General features: G+C 37.7%; 2 protein-coding genes across 2 annotated transcripts in view; one reads left to right on the top strand and one right to left on the bottom strand.

The window, feature by feature from the left end:
- Positions 1-2,971: 2,971 nt before the first annotated feature.
- On the bottom strand, positions 2,972-14,534 carry TSPAN19 (tetraspanin 19). The gene is given in 10 exon segments (XM_056339846.1): positions 2,972-3,028; positions 4,141-4,275; positions 5,598-5,743; positions 6,778-6,882; positions 8,687-8,765; positions 9,590-9,639; positions 9,642-9,719; positions 10,776-10,849; positions 10,958-11,049; positions 12,093-14,534. Coding segments are annotated over 10 exon segments (870 nt in total). The 5' UTR covers positions 12,147-14,534.
- An 810-nt stretch (positions 14,535-15,344) lies between these two features.
- LRRIQ1 (leucine rich repeats and IQ motif containing 1) overlaps positions 15,345-17,524 on the top strand; it is a 113,750-nt gene continuing 111,570 nt past the window's right edge. Inside the window, exons 1-2 of the mRNA XM_056340918.1 lie at positions 15,345-15,501; positions 16,724-16,835. Coding sequence (XP_056196893.1) covers positions 15,373-15,501; positions 16,724-16,835 — 241 coding nt within the window. The 5' untranslated portion in view covers positions 15,345-15,372. The remainder of the gene's footprint in view (positions 15,502-16,723; positions 16,836-17,524) is intronic.

The raw sequence follows: 17,524 nt of genomic DNA, 5'->3' as shown, positions 1-17,524 counted from the left end.
GACCACTGCTCAATGGGGTGGGGAATCTAGCGATAAAAGACATGGAAAGGCTAAGATACTCCGTATTTACAGGCAATATTTGTCCTCCAGCACCTCAGATCCTTGAGCCTAGTAGGAGGGTCTTGAAGGAGGGGAGAATAACCTATGGTACAGGAAGCTAGAGTGCTTCAACAAGTTGGACATTCACAAGCCCATGGATCCATGTGGACCTGGCTGATACCACTGAGCAGCCACCTTCTATCATCTTCAAAAAGTTATGGGGTGTGTGGGAGATTTGATAGCTGCAGAGAAAGAAATGTCATACCTATCTTCAAAAAGTACAAGGATTGTATGGGGAACCACATGGCGGTCAGCCTTACCTTACACTCTTGGAATATGATGGGACAAATCCTCCCAGAAGCTCTTTCTAAGCACATGAAGAAGTCCAGTCATTGGAAACAGCCACCTTGACTTTTCCAAGGGTGACCATTCTTGATTACCTTCTATGATGAGATGATTGGCTTAGTAGGAATTAAAAAAGTAATGACCACTAAGTACCTTAAGGCGGCCTTTGTCATAGTCTCCCATAATATCTTTATATTCAAAGTGATGATAAAAGGACAGTATAAGAGGACTATGGGGAGGAAAATTGGCTCAAAGGATTGTGATCAGCAGTATAAAGCTGAGGTGGTGGCTTCTTAATTATGTTACCCCTCAAGGATCAAAACCAGGATTAACCACCTGTTAATGACAGGAATGATGGGATAAGCCATACCTTCAGCAGTTCTGCAAATATGTAGGAAGAACAGTCAATAATCTGGAGGGCAGAGCTGCTATTCAGAGGGACCTTAACAAGCTGGATAAGTGGGCTGAAAGTACAGGTTGGGGGGGGGGGGGGGGGCAACTGGGAAGAACACACTTGCAGAAGGTACCTGGGGCTTCTGCTAGAAAACAAATTGAACATGAGTCAGGAGTGTGCACTCACAGCAGAGGCCAGCTGCATCCTGGGATATATCAGCAGGTGTGCAGTCAGCAGGCTCAGGGAAATAATTCTTCTCTTGTGAGAGAGTACAGCATCCAGTCTTGTGGTCCCCAGTACTAGAAAAACATTGGCATACTGGAGCAGTTCTAGCAGAGAACTCCAGAATAGTGGTCGATAGGACGTGACACAGGGAGGAGAGGCTGAGAATTGGGTTTGCTTAGCTGGGAAGAGAGGGGCCTAAAGGGAATTCTTAATGCTGGCTTCAACTACATATTGAGAAGTGGCAGAGAATATGGAGTCAACTCTTCTCAGAGGTGCACAGTGACAGATCAAGAGGCAAAGGGCACAAGCTGTGACATGGGAAGTTCCAGTCAGATGTAAAGAAAAAGTTTCTCACTGGAAGGGTGGTCAAACACAGGAACAGGTTGCCCAGATAGACTGTGGAACCTCTATCCCTGGAGATACTCAACACTTACCTGGATATGGCCTTGAACAACCTGATCTAAGTGGACCTGCTTTCAGCAGGGGACTGGACCACATAGTCTCCAAATGTCCATTTGGATCTATGTTATTTTGTATGGTTCTATGATTCTGTATTTAGTTTCCATGTTGAATATTACATGCATGGAAAAGAACTATTTTTCACTTGCTTATATCCTGCTCTGTATCACACACCTATTCAATGAAATGGATCTAATTTCTAATGAAAAAGTATCTTCTATTATTTTACCAGATTGTTGGGATTTTTAAACATAATGTTTGTTATAGTGAATTTAAGTTATTTTGATATTTTGGAATTATATTTATGAACTAAAATTCAGATTCTTCATATTTTCTGAAGTATTCTGTAAATTGCAAAATGAAGATTACTGAAAAGAAGTGTTGTTTGCTTAATTATTATTTAATATCCTCCTGAAATTGTATTTTCAGACTGAATTACATCAACAATGAGATCAAAACCTCTTCTACCATTACAAACATAAAGTTAACAGGTATCTGTTATTCTTAATGCAAATAAACACTTAAGTGTGAGAGACTTCATCACTGTGTTCCTTAGATTTTTTTGCTGGTGGCAGAACAAAAAATACAAGCTTAGAATTCAGATTCTGTTCCAAGCATGCCATTTACCTGTGGACTGACATGTTTCTTTTATATTAAGTTCTCCAAATAAGAAATTCAGCCTGTGGCAGGCAATTGAAATTGAAATCTTTTAGGCTAAATAAAAAGAAGTTACCAAACTTATAAACATCAGAAAATGGTTAATGAAAAGGAAAGTTTTAGACAAAAAATAATTCACAATGCTATCATTGTAAAACCATGTCTTCCCCAGTTCTCCTCAAGATATTTCAGGTCACCTCGCTGCTCAGAGGACAAACAGTGTTTTAGGGTTTCAAGCTTACTCCACCTGAACCACTGAAGCAATTTCATTAAAAGAATAGTAAGAGCCATTCAGCAAGAAGGAAAGATGTCTACTACAACACTTCCTGGAAAAGCTGATAAAAGTCCAATATTTATAAAGATTCAGTGACATTTTTTGAGATTAAATTGTACAACAGACAAGGATAAAACAGAGAAAGACTAGAAGGAAAGGTAAAGGCCTAAAGAAGTATCAGCTATGTTTAGTAAATATTTTTTCTTGACTGAACTGGATAGAAGGTTTCTTCTGTTTCAAAGTGCAGTATACTATACAGTACTATTTACAACACCTTGAACAAGTTGTTCTGGAGACTCAGGAACTAATGTTCAGCTTATCTGGAAGTTTTATTAACCAGCTAGTAAACAGCATAGTACCTTGGACTTTAACACACACAATTTTGTAGCATACTACCATAGCCATGAACAATAAACAAAGATATTAAAGCCCAAATGTTAATATATTAATGATTACAATGTGTAAAGCCTGATGAAAATTTCAGTGGAAGTCACTTCATTGACTGTCATAGGCACAGATCAGATAATTCTTGCATCACAGCAATGCTCAGAAGAGTTCATGATTCATTTGGCTAAATCTTATTCTTTCTGATGTTTCTGAATAGCTGACCAGTTAATTAGTGAGATCAAAAATATCTGAGAAAGTAAAAAGGGTGAGTTAAAAACAGGAAAAAAAAGTGTTGCTACTCACTCTTGATGGAGTCAATCTGACTGCTAAACTGGCTCCTATGAATAATAATGCAGAAGAATAAAAAGGAGAATTATCAGGACATGTGCCTGAAGACACACACAAACTGAAATCTCTGCTCTGGCACAGGCTTGCTGTGTAATCTCCAGCAAGTCACTTGGACCTACATTTACAGAAGTCTCTTGAATCTATTTCAAGTGTCACACAATTCAGTTAAGTGCTAAGTGTTCCAGTGCCCTGTGAATCTAAATACAGTTGGACTCAATGATCTTAAAGGTCTTTTCCAACCTAAATGATTCTCTGATTCTTGGTCTTAACTCCTTGAATGGGGATAACAGCTCTTTCCCATCTGACAAGAAGGTGTCAATGATGGTACATGGAAGATCACAAGACACATACTGCGCTAGCGAGGATTAGATGAGTATGAATAAGAAACATTTTCATTACTGAACTGACCCACTCCATAGCCAGAATATTTCTATTACGTACCTCTATGGGAAGGTACTACATATGGAAGAGGTAAAATAGGTCATACTTTTCCCTGAGTAAAAATGAACTACTCTCATGTTCAACCTCACAAATTGAGATATTAAAAATTATTCTGCCTGCTTGACAATACTCAACTTTCAGGGTGTCTGTGGAGTGAACAATCAATTCTTGTTGCCATTATTCATATGATTTTGTTTTGATATTGAAAGCTTTATTCCTTTTTACCCAATAAAATTTTCTCATAGATATGTGGGGAGCATGGCTTCATGATTTTGTATTGTTTGGTTTAGCATATTCATGGACTAGGTTCTGTACAAGTAGAGGACAAAAGAGGTCTTTTACTCTACAGATTTTACATTCTCTTTAACTACTTCCTGTCCTTGCAATACTGTTTGCTTTCACAAGTCAGGTCAAATATTTCACACAACAAACTTTGGACATCTGTGATGATCCTTGAATACATGGGAGTTTGTTGGCAGACAGTGCTTGATTTTCTAATTAAAACTGATGGAAAGCTTTACAAAATTTCAGAAAGCCTGCCAAAGCCAAATGGCACTGAACTGATTTTTACCCCCAGCAGAATATTAGTATTTTGTGGGGTTTTGCTTAAAACTATTCTTACCTGGCTAATCAGCAGGCTGATAGTAATCGCAGTTAAGATCAAAACATTGTTTTCAAAACACATATTTAAATATTCTTCACATCCCTAAGCAAGTACAGATGAACAGTTTTCAGGAAAAACAATTTCAACTTTTGAATTCATATTGCATCTTTATAAGAACATACTTTTAAAATATTCAGAACTTTCTGCATGTTATGATGGGTTCTGATATTTACTTGCCAGAAAGCAAATACATTAGTAATGTGTACTGCAGAGAGTTAGCTATAACATTTTTAAAATTATCCAAACTAAACAGATGGTTCTTAAGTAAATCTGATATTTTTGAATGGAAATGTTCCAGAGCTTGTGACTTAATCAAAAGGGAATTTGCTTTTATGTGAGCATAACTGAGAAATTACCTTACAAGTAAAAGCTTGAAAGAATATCTTCAAATTTTCACTATTTTCATGCATTATGCATCCCAAAATGGACATGGGTATTTTCCAGATTACAGTCTATGCTTATTATATTGCTTTTACAAACAAAGTATAAATTATTACATAGCTTAAAGTAGCTATAAATATGATAAAATATATAAATAAATGCTTTCTATACTTTGGAGTGATCTTTTAATAATGACAAGGGTCTGTAGAAACAGGGAACAATTCCAAACTGATGAGTGAGGGAAGACAAAACTAGATGCCATTTGACAACATCCTTTCTATTATTTACTGTCCTGCATTCTCAAGAAACAACCTTTGCCCATTTAATTTTTGTTCTCATTGGATAGTACTATTGACACTGGAGAGTTTATAGAAGACAATATTTATCACTTCGCTCCAGCTCAGGTGATGATATCTGATGGTCCTATGCAAACTAGTCCCTTGATATTAAGACATGTAAATGCTAACATGAACTGATCTCAGGAAACACATAGCCTATTTCAATGCCTTGCTCATTCCTTCTGTCTTGTAAAGTACTGGAGATGCTCTGGAAACAGATAATAAAAACAGGTGGAGACATTGCTGATGTTCTGTAAGTAATGAATAGTAATTACAAGTGGAAAATGTACTGTATGCTTTTTATATACTGTCACTTTCCGTTGTCATCATTGATTTGCCCAGCATGGATTTCAGAATGCCAAGACACCTACTACTTCTTAAACTACTACTAAATGTCCCTGTGATACCGACCAGGCACAACTCCTGTTTTCTTGAAGTATCCTTAATTTAGAACTGCCTACATGACTGACACCTAACAAGTAAAAGCCAAGGCTTCAGAGTGACCAAAGACAAAATAATGAATATTATTAATACTTTGGCATTTGTAAAACAAGTCTTGGTGGAAAACACATTGTACATATTGTTTTCCAAAGTCCATTTAGTAGCAAAAATTACAGTCTTCAAGACAAGTTTTTTATTTCTTACGATACTGTATGTTGAATCACTTGGGACATCACAAAACCATTTCTTCAGACTGGATTTTGTGCATGAACATGGGATCTGAGTACTATTTTCCTTGGTTTTGTTCCTTTCCCACTGTGTGACATTGTATCTTCCACAGCATTCCATATAGAATAGAAATCCTGTAATGTGATAATTCTAATATGTATAAAGACTGTTGCACAGAGGCATTTTCACCCCAACTACTGCTAGCTATTAGTTGATTAAATTAGCTACATAGTTTCCCTCTGTATTCAGTAGAGAGAGTTTTCTGCAGGGGATGATTCCCCTTTGTGTATTATTTCCCATCATATGCACTGGACAGTACAGACTTAAGAAAAATATGAATTTAAAATACACTTTTGAAAGGAACTTTCTTTCAGACTCGTAAGTTATCTTCAATGTTCGTCCAGAACTATGAAACTCACCTCTGCAAGAAGTTATATTAACAGACTCACAGCTGGTCTATAGAAGCATATTAAACCATATTAAACTGTTAAATTGTAGTGTAATTAAAAGCTCATGATGCAGAATTAAGTTGAAGCATAGATAGCAGGCCACTGGTCAAAAACATTGCTAACAACTTCTAGAATAACTGATCCTATACAAATGCTTTAAAGGACTTTTCTGAGAAAGGAAACAAATTAAACAAATTACATGCTGCCAGGCCACAAAAATTACTATGATTAATAATTAAGTATGTGTGCTGACAGTATTGATTTGCAAGCTCATTTGAGGCTTTCAGCATTATTTCTGAGTCTCAGTGCAATACCTATTTAAATGCTCTCACAGTAGGAGCTCTGTTTTGACCTCATAGTGTCTCTGCTTGTCCATGGTTCAGGTCAGTATTGTGACCTAAGCAGACCAAGTGTTTCATGATATCTAGCAGTCAAAGATATTAGGCAACTCATCTTTTTTTCAGCAGCAGTAAACTTCAGTGACCTGAACTTCTGCTCCTACATAGTCCTTCAAAAGCCTAATCTCATCCATAATATTCCATATAACAGCAAGGAATCTGCCCACTCACATCAGATATTAGCAGCAGATCTTGAAAAATTAATATTTTGCTAACGGAGGGTTTTTTTAAAAGTTCTGATTGCTATACACATTTTTGGTTGAGGCAATGTATTTGGTGGTGATATTTTGTGGGGTTTTTTCCTTACATTGTGCTGCACAGCATTCAGAATGTTCCGCAGAGGTACCTGCTCAGCCAGATTCTCATTCCCATATTCAGAAATAACTTAATCAATTCTTTTGTTCCATTGATTGTGGAGCTGTTCATAAATACGTATAGCATTTGATATATGCATATTGATAAGAGTGTGGACAGATCATACAATCTTTGATCCTTTGTTGATATTCAGGTTTCTTCAAGGGTTACTTGCAAGCAGCAGCATTCTAACCAATTTGCCAAAATGATCTAAGACATGTCATAGCCATTGCACTAATGGGAAAGTTGAAAGCAAAAGATCAATGAAATGACCCAAATCACATACATAGCACTAGCAGACACAAGGTGATTAGCCTGAATGGAGCCCAAAGAGCCAGGGAACATAGTTAGATGCATCTGTTCTGTCCTGAAGTAGTAATTCCTATCTCTCATTTTTAATAAGCACAGAGGCATATAATAATAAGCATAAAACCAAACTTGATTCTATATCTAATGTGATACAAACTTGTGTGAGCACAAATCTGGCCAGGGCGTGTTGCTTTGGGCTAGGGGAGTTAGTAATTCATATTGGCCCTTGATTAGACATCTTTGCAAAGCCCATTAAAATACACCTTCAGCAGTAATTGAAGTGGGCAAGCTGATCACAGTGTGATTTATAGACACTGTAGCAGGGAATACATACAGAGGATAACTCCTAGGCCACTGAAAGGTTTCATTGCAAAACAAGAAAAAAGTGAGGCTTCTCCAACTCATTCCCCTTGCTACAGCCAGCCTAAGAACAAAATTCAAAACCTTGCACAGTGAATGATGATGTTACCGTCATTTATTATACTTCAGCAACACTTAATTAAGGTTGAGATCAACTGCAATTACAGTTACTATAAAACAAATTTAACTGCAATCTTTCAACCAATTTTCCTAGCACAAATAGCTGACTCCAGAATGCATCATTCCTGACAGTTCAAATCTTTCAATATGCAAAACTATCACATAAAACAAGGAGGGCTCCACCATTATAAATTAACATTTAATGAAAAAAATTTTGATGATATAGATGCATTTTGATGGAGTAAAACTAATTTATTTGCGCTATACCCTGCCTGAATAGCAGCTGGATTGGGAGAACTGTATGAACCTTACGAAACCACTGTCAGGGGAGGTTTTCTCAAACCATATATTTTGGAATTATGGAACAGGGAAGCAGCAGGACCAGTATGGATTCAGTATAGATTACCTTTCATATAATATTGTGAGGAGTGCTCAAGCTATTGGAGTTGCTATATGTAAAAAAATTAAATGACTGAATAAAGCTTCAAAGCAGAAGTTACTAGTGACAACAGTTATGTTGGTATTTACTGTTGCTTCCTCTTGTTAAAAGCGAAAATACATATTCCTTATATTAGATCTCTACTTGGACCTAAAATACAGGCTCAAACAATAAAATTAGTAATTCATTAGTATATTTTGCATGCCATGATACCAATGACTCCTATTATCAATTGTATAGTAGAGTACTGTTGTCACCTGCTAACAGACACAGGTTAGCATCTAATGCCTTCTCCTTCCTCTGCTGATGTCCAGGAAAGAGGGACAGGCCATTCCTCAAAAAGGAATAAAGCTGTCCCTTACAGTCTTGATTCAACATTCCTGAACAGGAAGAGTATGTTTTGTTGCAGAGGAGAAACTGAAAATATATTATCATGCACTCCCCTTTAAAATCATTGAAGCATCTGAATTCCTCAAATTAAGTTTTCCACATCTTCTATGTCTGGTTGACGTGTAGAATGCGTACGTTCAAACCAACAGTAATACAGCATACAGTGAGAACTGACTAAAAGCATTTTTTTAATTAATTGCAAGAAACTATTTTGAAATTATCAGCAGTTTCACATAATTTATTTACATATCTCTTCTTTCTTCAGGAGTATCAACACCAGTATTGCCATCTGGGTAACAAACACCAGGATTTGAAAACTCATATACTGAAATAAAACCCCCAAATTATGTACAAACATAATACTGAAAGTGAGCAATGCAACAAAAAATTCCAGAAGCTCATGTATAATCCTTCATGACTATTATTTAGAGTCATTCCAACAAAAGTAAGAAATATTCTTTTCCTGGAAACCCTTAGAAAGTGACATCATAGTTTAAGAGGCATGCTTCCAGCAGAGCACAACTCACTGTTTTGGGCTTAAAGACAAAGCCGTAACTGTCTTGGACATGAAGAACAAAAGCCACCGTTAAGCAGCTACGCCCCACTAAAGAAAACTTTCATTTCATTATTTCCTGTTTGAATTATCAGGGTACTTACCCTAAGTACCTAAGCAGGAAGAAGGAACAAGATGTCTAGATATAGTACCTGGGCTCCTCTTACTGCTGTGGCAATTGGTATTTATAGTGCTTAACAAATGAATCAGTAGAACAGTTCTCTGCTTCAGCCTTCACATAGTCTAAAACAGATCACTGAAAAAGGGTGACAATAAACAAAAGGCAAAGGAAAAAATGTAATCAAAGTGATCATAAGAATGTATAGTTACAGTGTAATTTTTAAAAATTAAAGTCTTCTTCCCTTAAAAGGCAGGAATTGTATGTAACTGGAGTATCCAGGTAGGTCTGCATAGGTAACAACTTCATAACCATACTCTCAATTTCCATATTTTGGGGCAAACTTTTTATTTCTTCAGCACATACTAAGCACATGAGCACATACTGAGAGATAGTTACTCTGCATAATTTCAATACTAAATTAAAAACAAAACTCCCTTTCAGTTTATGAGAAAGTTGGAGTCTGATTTACACTTACTCTAACTAGTAGACATTTGATTTCCACAACACTTCCAAGGAATCTCAAGCTGATGTAAAAGTAATAACAGATCCAATTCCAACTAACAGACAAGAAATATATGCCACTAGCTGGTTCTCACCTGAAGAAACTGTAACACAATGTATTCATACTGTCACTTCTCTTTTTTTCTTTTTTGAGACTTCCATTTACAAACTTATTCTAGAAAAACAATTCAATCTTTGCAATGCAATTACTGAAAAGATGAAATAGTTGTATGATAAAAGGGTATTATTATTATTTATGCTCTCTACAGTCACAGAAATAAAAAGAGATATTTTAATAAATTCAGAGGATGGTAACAACGTATGAGATGTAAACAGAACATACTAAGTTGAACAATGTGAACCACTCCCAATGAAATCAGAGAACAATTACAAGTTTACAGATTTTTCCTGTTTGCCAAAAATTAGTAGCACATGTACAAATACTATGTGGACAAAGATATAGTTCTCATTAAATAGAACAGATTCAATGCTATCCTCCCTCTTTGTCACTGGCTGGTTTTCTATTTCTACTTTAACCATTTACGCACAGATATGGAAAGTAGCAGGGGTTTTCATTACTTCCATCTCAAATGCTTCGTCCCAGAATTACTGCATTGCATGGTTCCCATCCCATCAGCTGCGAACTGATGCTCCTTGGCATAGCCAATGCAGACAACTCTTTAAGGGCACAACTGTTGTTATGTGACCCAAAACTTTCTTCTCTGTGAAACGATTTGATAGACACCCTGGGAAAAAGGAATATGTATATGGAGAGGCCCAAGCTCCAACCTGTGTTTATTTCACCCACATATTCATCTAAGGGATCTAAACTCTTGTCAAATGCAGGCCAAATGCAGTGTGGAAAATTATATAAGGAAAAGATCAATAGAGTTGATTTATATAGTGATTCATCTATATGCCATACACCAACAGAAATAAATTGTATAAATTATAATGATATATAAATTGTAGATATAATGATATATATTTTCCCCTATTTTGATAATCATACTAACAATGAAAAATATACAGAACAAAAAAACCCCTATGCATTTCAATCCAATACTGCCACCTTGTGAAAAAAAAAAAAATCTATCACTGTTTCTGTTGATTTATCCTGCAGTCATTTGAAACAAAAGAAAAAATATATTTATACTCACATAACACACTCAATAAATTGCTTCTGTCAAATAAAAGCCACAGACCAAATGTCTAAAGCATAAGACACAGAGCCGGGGTGGGGCGGGGGGTGGGGAAAAGAGGATTACTCTTTTAATTCAAAACATTTTTAAATTATTAGTTTGAAGCTGCTAAATAAGAAATTGAAAACAGAATTTTTACCAAGAAAATTCCATTGAAGACATTTAAGTAGTACTTCTGTATTGGTATTTTCTATCTTATTTTCATTCTTCTGTTTTCAGTTTTGAATCACAGCTGAAAATATAATCATATATTCAGTTTAATATGAAACAGATATAACTAAGCCTATCAATTACAACAGGATTTATTTTCTTCAGGTAATGCTTTATAAATTTAAACAGTCACCTGATACATTGAACAAGATAATAGTAGCAACAGTAGAAGCATCAAGATGGTGTCTGGTCTCAGTTTCTTTTAATGTTACATTGTGCGTATGTATTTCTTTTTTTAGCATTTTTTTCTTAACTACTAAAGACATTTGGAGGCAGCATGTACATAGCAAGATTTATATCGCAAAGATGGCAAGAGTTACATAGCCTGGCATACACTTGTCCGTACATTCTTCATTACACTTAGTTTACTAATTACTAAGGATACCAGCTGAAATGAAGAGAAAGAACGACAGTAAAGATATAAGCCCTCCTTTGTCTACACAACCTGATTCAATAGCAGATACAGCCTAATGATTTCAGCACGATCCAGCACACAATTCTAGCAAAGCCATGACAGCTGTCAAACAGTGCTACCAACTGTCTTGGACTAAACTCTGAAGTAAAACTTTATGCTTGTGAAGTGAATCTCCCAGTCATCCCCACTTAATTTTTCCCCCAATTTCTGTTGCAGAATGTAACAGGGTGTGAAAAGTTGAATACCTTTTAAATTAAATCAAGAAATCATCTGTCATCAATAGCAAGTGGGTGCTTGGCCAATGGAAGGGCAAGCAGAAACCCTGCCCGTAGCAACTGCCCCTGAAATACATGTAAGGTGTGCTTTAGAACCTGAGTACCAACTCAAAGTGCAAACACTTGTAGCTGTCAAAAGGACTGCAGTGAAGTCATATGAGCATTCTCACCTTGAGCACAGTTTAGCATATTTTAACGGGAAAGATTGCTAGCACTGTAGACTCTCTGCTACAGTACTTTTATATGTATATATTATTATTATTATTATCATCATCATCATCATTATGGGATACCATGTCTTCTGGGCCTGTCAAGATTTTTGCACAGAGTGAAACTTGTATTATTTGTCCCCCACTTCCCTTTGTTCCCTTTCGCCTGTCTTGCCTCTTCTGTAAACATACCCTGGCATTTTGGTCTGCCTGGCTTCATGGTACAAGCTGAGAGGAGTCCAACAGCAGCAGTGTTAGAAAATGGTTTCTGCAATGGCTGCCAACGGCAGTGGTGCTACACTTCTCATATGTAAGGCAGGCAGGCACACAGATATGCACAGATGTGTGAACATAACCAGCATAGGCATACTCTTCAGAAAGTATTTTCTAATGCAAAGGGATTTGTTTGAAAGGAATTGTTCTCGTCTGCTGTCAGAATTACTACAGATTGATTACAATAAGAAGTTATGTCTTCTGTTACTTGTAAAACAGAAAAAAATGACAAAGATGAAGCTTCTGCGGTCACAAAATACCTTGCATTAACAACTTATTTTACATACAAAACATATGTAACATATGTATCAAATTTGTTGAATAGAAGAAAAGATTCAGCAAACACAAGTTTGCCTGGCCTGTGGAGATCCTCATTGCCTGGATTATAAAACTTCTGTTGCTGAACTGCACAATGAAAAAAGCTGTAAGTTTCTCAAACTAGCTCAGCAGTGGATTTGGGTCAATAATGCACCACGTAAACTTAATAGACAGTATTAGATAACTAGTTTTGCACTTTCCCTGAAGAAGATCCACTACTTTTAAGAGTAACTAAACTTCATCAGAATTTTCAAAACCAGAATGTATTAAAACACTAGTGCAATGCATCGTTCTAGTAAAAACCCCTGAATGGTTACATACTTCACTTGAAAACTGCCACCTGCAATAGGTCTGTTGTAATAACCATGCTTTATTTTGTTTCAATGCTTTATTTTGAGCCATTTTAATAACAAATCAGTTTATCTGAAAAATAGAAATATTATCTTTATAAAATTATATAATTTGACATTACATTGTTACAAGAAAATCCTTACCACCTCTGAAAACTTCTCTCCTACCTTAAAGAGCACAGTCTCATAACGATGTTTTTTACCTAAAGTCCAACTTAACCACATCCTTACATAGAGAAGTTTTCTTGTGTTGATTGGTCCTGACCTCCTGGTTACAGGTAACAGGCCAACAGAAACATCTTTTTCATTGGCAAAGTTGTTTGCTAAAGGCATGACACAGTGCCCATGGTCTTCGGTCACCATGATCACAGCATAACACACATTACAAAACAACTATCAAGTGCACATTCAACTCAGTGCTTGAAGACTTGACCACATTGAAAAGTTCGCTGCTGTAAAGTGAGAGAAATCGCAGGGTGGATTTCAAAAGCGTGAGTTTCCATTGTTTTAAGATTTAAATGTCTTACTCATCCATTAATACTAGTGACAAAATAGTAAATGATTGCTCATGAATCCTGTATTTTGCAGTTAACATCTGTAAGTCATTCAGAAAGGTACTCGGTTTATTTTAAAGACAGTAGATGGGAAAAATGCCTACCATCCTGGGCAGATCCTTCTCATTGCTCATAAAGGTGCTCATTTTGTATGTAAAACCTGTCTTTACCTTTCAGCTCATATTTTTCTGTTAACCTTCCTTTGCACCTTGGTATTCGTAATCAGACTTTAAGGACAGATGCATACCCTACAAGCACCGCTACATACCGAAATTATCACCATCTGCACCCTCCCTGCCCCGTATCATTTTTGCTAGACTGAATTGCACGGAGCCTTTAATTCTCCAACTACTGGCCATTTTCTCCAGCTCTCATGTCATTTGTATGAGCCATTCCCTGCACTCTTTGATATATATTTTTAACTCTCATTTGTCGCTGTCGGCCCACAGCGCAGGCCCCCGCCCCGGCCCCCGGCGCCAGCGGGCCGCCGGCCGTTCCAAGCCGCCGCGGCGCCCCGGCCCGCGAATGCCGAAGGGCTGCCTGGCGGGCTCTCATTTCTCACGCCTCTGCAGTTCTCCTGGCAGACAGGACGCCAAACCATTGTATTTTAATCCACCTTTGCTATACTTTGGTCTGGTTATTATTTTTTTTTTTCAATTAATTGCTGATTCCAAGTTATTCTAAACACTGAATTCCAGTCTACTGCTTAAAATACGTTAAAAAATAATAATAACCAAAACCAAATAAACACTACGAAAAGGGCTGCGCGCTGTTGTGCCCCGCGCTGACGCAGGGAGCTCCCGCCGGGGGCCGCCCGCCCCAGCGGCGCCACCCGCCAGCCGCTCGCCAGGTTTGGACCCTCCCGCTCGCCTTCGCGGCCGCTGTTTCCCGTTGCCGTGGAGACGCTCCCGGTTTAACAGCACGGCGGCGGAGCTCCGGGCTTCCCCGCGGAGGGTCTGACCAGGGGCGGTTGGGAACTGTGGCATTTCGGGGCGGGAGGGCGGGCGGTCTCCGCAGCCAGCTAGAAAGGCGGCGACTCCGGTGGGACCTCGGCTGAACAAGAGGTGAGTAGCCACACCGAGTAGGTCGCGGAGGGCTATAGGTGCCTTGAGGAACGGACTGCAACTCCCAGTATACAGAGAGCGGCTCAACGGTCCTTCCGGGAAACGGCGGTGGGCGGGCGGGCTCCCCGCCGCGGGGCCTGCTGGGAGCTGTAGTTGATCTGGGGGGGACTGCTTCCCGCCCCCACGGCTGAGGTGCAGTCAGCGCCGCCCTTCTGCTCCAGGGGCCGGCGAGGGGCGAGCAGTTGCTCGCCGCTTCTGAGGTAGCGGGTCTAGACTGCCCCCCTTATCCCCTAATCGGAGCTACGGCTGAGGAGAGGGGTCCGCATTGCGGAGGGACGGGGGACTGTGAGGGACCCCTTCCTCTCCTATCACCATCCGTCTATAAAGTCTTGTACTTAAGTGAGTTGGGCCATTTCTCATGGCTTTCTCTGTATCATTGCAACTTCATGGAGTGCTTCCTAGGTTCTTAGTCTTATTTCGTAATTGTTAATATGTATTTATTGTTTGAAGTTTTTTTTTTTCTTTGCAGCTACTAGGGCTGCAAAAAAAAAACAAACAGCCTTGTGAGGCTTAGGTATACCGCTGATCCTGTCCACAAGGAGCAGCAATCAAGCAGAGGTTTTTAACACTCAAATTTTGTAACACTTGCAAAATTTAGAGAGGTAGACTGAGGACGGATTCTCTTATCACAAACCACATTTTTCTTGTTTTTTTGCTTGTTGGTATGGAGTGAGCTGTTCAGAACAAACTGCTGTTCCTTTTTCACGTTCAATAAATACATCTCAATAAATTTATGCTAAATGAGCACCGTCTGGTTCATGCACTGCTGAAAGTTTGTATTTTCTTTGTGTAGCTTTGAAAACAGATAAGACACTGTGAAAAGCAGAATGTTTGAAGATACTGAAGGAATTGAAAAAGAAATAGAAACAGAATTAAGCAGAATTAGTGTTTCTTCCCTTGAAGCAGATAATTCTGACACAGAGGTATTAGAAGAAGCTTTGAGTGACAGTGAGACAGTAAGTATTTAGTGGGCTAAAACTTACTCTATTTCTGCTTGAAAGTAATATGGACGTAGGAAAGCCTATCTCGTGAATGAAATTTTTCCTGAAATACCTAGCCTGAAGATTTCTTCTAAAAGTAGTCTCAGTAATATTGCTTCATGAAAAATGTAACCTCCAGTGGTGACAAGCCAATAAATGAGATGGATATTGGCATTCTGCTTAAGTAAGAAAATCAGATGCTGAGATAATGATTTGTTTTAGAATCCTCTGAAGCTGGAAGCTTTTATTAAGCTGATGGGTTAGATTAAATACGGATGAATAAGCCAATGATTCTTTATTTAAATCTGTATTTAAATCTTAAAAAGAGACTGACTTATGTTTTAAGACTTCCAGATACTAATTTCATCTAAAGTAGTGCTTCAGGTCCTCTCTTTTTGGATGGCTTCTTATGTTGGGGAAAGATTTTCCTTTGAAATCCAACCAGTTATTTGGTTCCTTTTCAGTTATTTAAATCTTTCAGATTTGTAGCAAAAGGATCGGTCCGTAGGATATTGGGGCACATGATATTGGTCATATGTGACCATAAATCATGTGTTTAATATGACATAAAGATAGGCAAAGGCATCAGTGAGAATTATTTAAGCACTTACATGCTGAATGCTAGCAATGTTAGCTGAATTTACATATCTGAGAGAAGGCAGTCCATTTTCCCAAATCCGTGCAGTAAAAGGCGGTCTTTTGAATAGGAAGTGTGCAGTAAAGAAAGTTGAAGCATCTGATTTGCGTGCATACTTTAAACATTAGTAAATTTAAAATTAATTTATTTTCTAAAGAGTCTGAACATTTTTAAGAAAAAGATCCTGTGCATCATAGGTATTCATTAATTTTTGTCTTAACATTTTCCGTAATTTCTTGGTCCAAAACAATTATAAAGAAAATGTTAATTGAAACATGTTTTTGAAGATAGTAGAAAATAAGTTACTAAAATGTGTTCCAATCAAAACTTAATTAGAATGTAATTAAAAATGAGAATTATTAATTGGTCAGTGGGTGGTAAGACAATGCGAAGAGTACAGGAACTGGGAACAATTTTGTTAGCAGCAGGTACTAAATCTCCATCAGTGCTTTATAGGTGAAGCCAAAAGTGAGTCTTTGTTCTTGCATGTCAAGTATTTACCTCTGGTAATGGCTGTGATATGAAAATGTAGAATTTATGTCAAATGCCATGTTTTTCTAGATTTCAGATGACTTGCCAGAATCAGTTCTCTCCTATTTAAACTTTATAAAGAGCAGAAATCAAGATGCTGAAAAACTTATACTGCAAGACTTAGAAGATGAAGGAACGACAAGTAAGCAGGGGTCACAGTTAAATGAAATATTTATGCACCTTGTATTGCCAGTCAAAGTTTGACTAACAATCATCAGTAAAACGATGCAAATGTTTAAGTAAAGCAAGCAGTGAAACCTATTGCAACAGCTTCTGAATGCATGCTGGAAATCTCTAGGAATAAACCTATGCAATGCTGTCTAACATCAGAGTATGAATTGAATTTTTCTAAAAATTCATCTGATGCCAAACCATAGATCGAGGTAAGGTGCAGGATCATTCCCTGGACCAGGACCTAGGCCAGACTCTTAATCTGAAATGAAGTCATTAGGAGATGAAGCTAAGAGTTCAGATACAATTGAACCACATAGGGTATGTTTAAAGTCTGTCTTTAGAGATATCCAAGCTAGCATTAAATGAAATGACCTTGTCATTGGGGAACAATATTGCCATGTCAGCTGTGTGACTGAGGACAAGCTCATAGTCTTATGTGCCAGAGAGCTGGCTGCTCTGTTCTTTTTCACATCATCTTGGGTTTAACACTCATTTAGTGTAACAGTCTTTGTGAACAAATGTTCAATATTGTCAATATATTTTAATATTTGAGGAAGGTTTCTTTCTATCTGTTTTTTGTAATGGACACTTTTTTTTTTTTTATTACTTTTTCAGTTCTTTGTCAGTTTTTGACCTGCCCAATACAAGTTCTACTGT

Source organism: Falco biarmicus, chromosome 5 (assembly GCF_023638135.1).
Source record: "Falco biarmicus isolate bFalBia1 chromosome 5, bFalBia1.pri, whole genome shotgun sequence".
Lineage (NCBI taxonomy): Eukaryota > Metazoa > Chordata > Aves > Falconiformes > Falconidae > Falco > Falco biarmicus.
The sequence above is the reverse complement of the archived record's forward strand: the minus strand, read 5'-3'. Positions and strand labels throughout refer to the sequence as shown.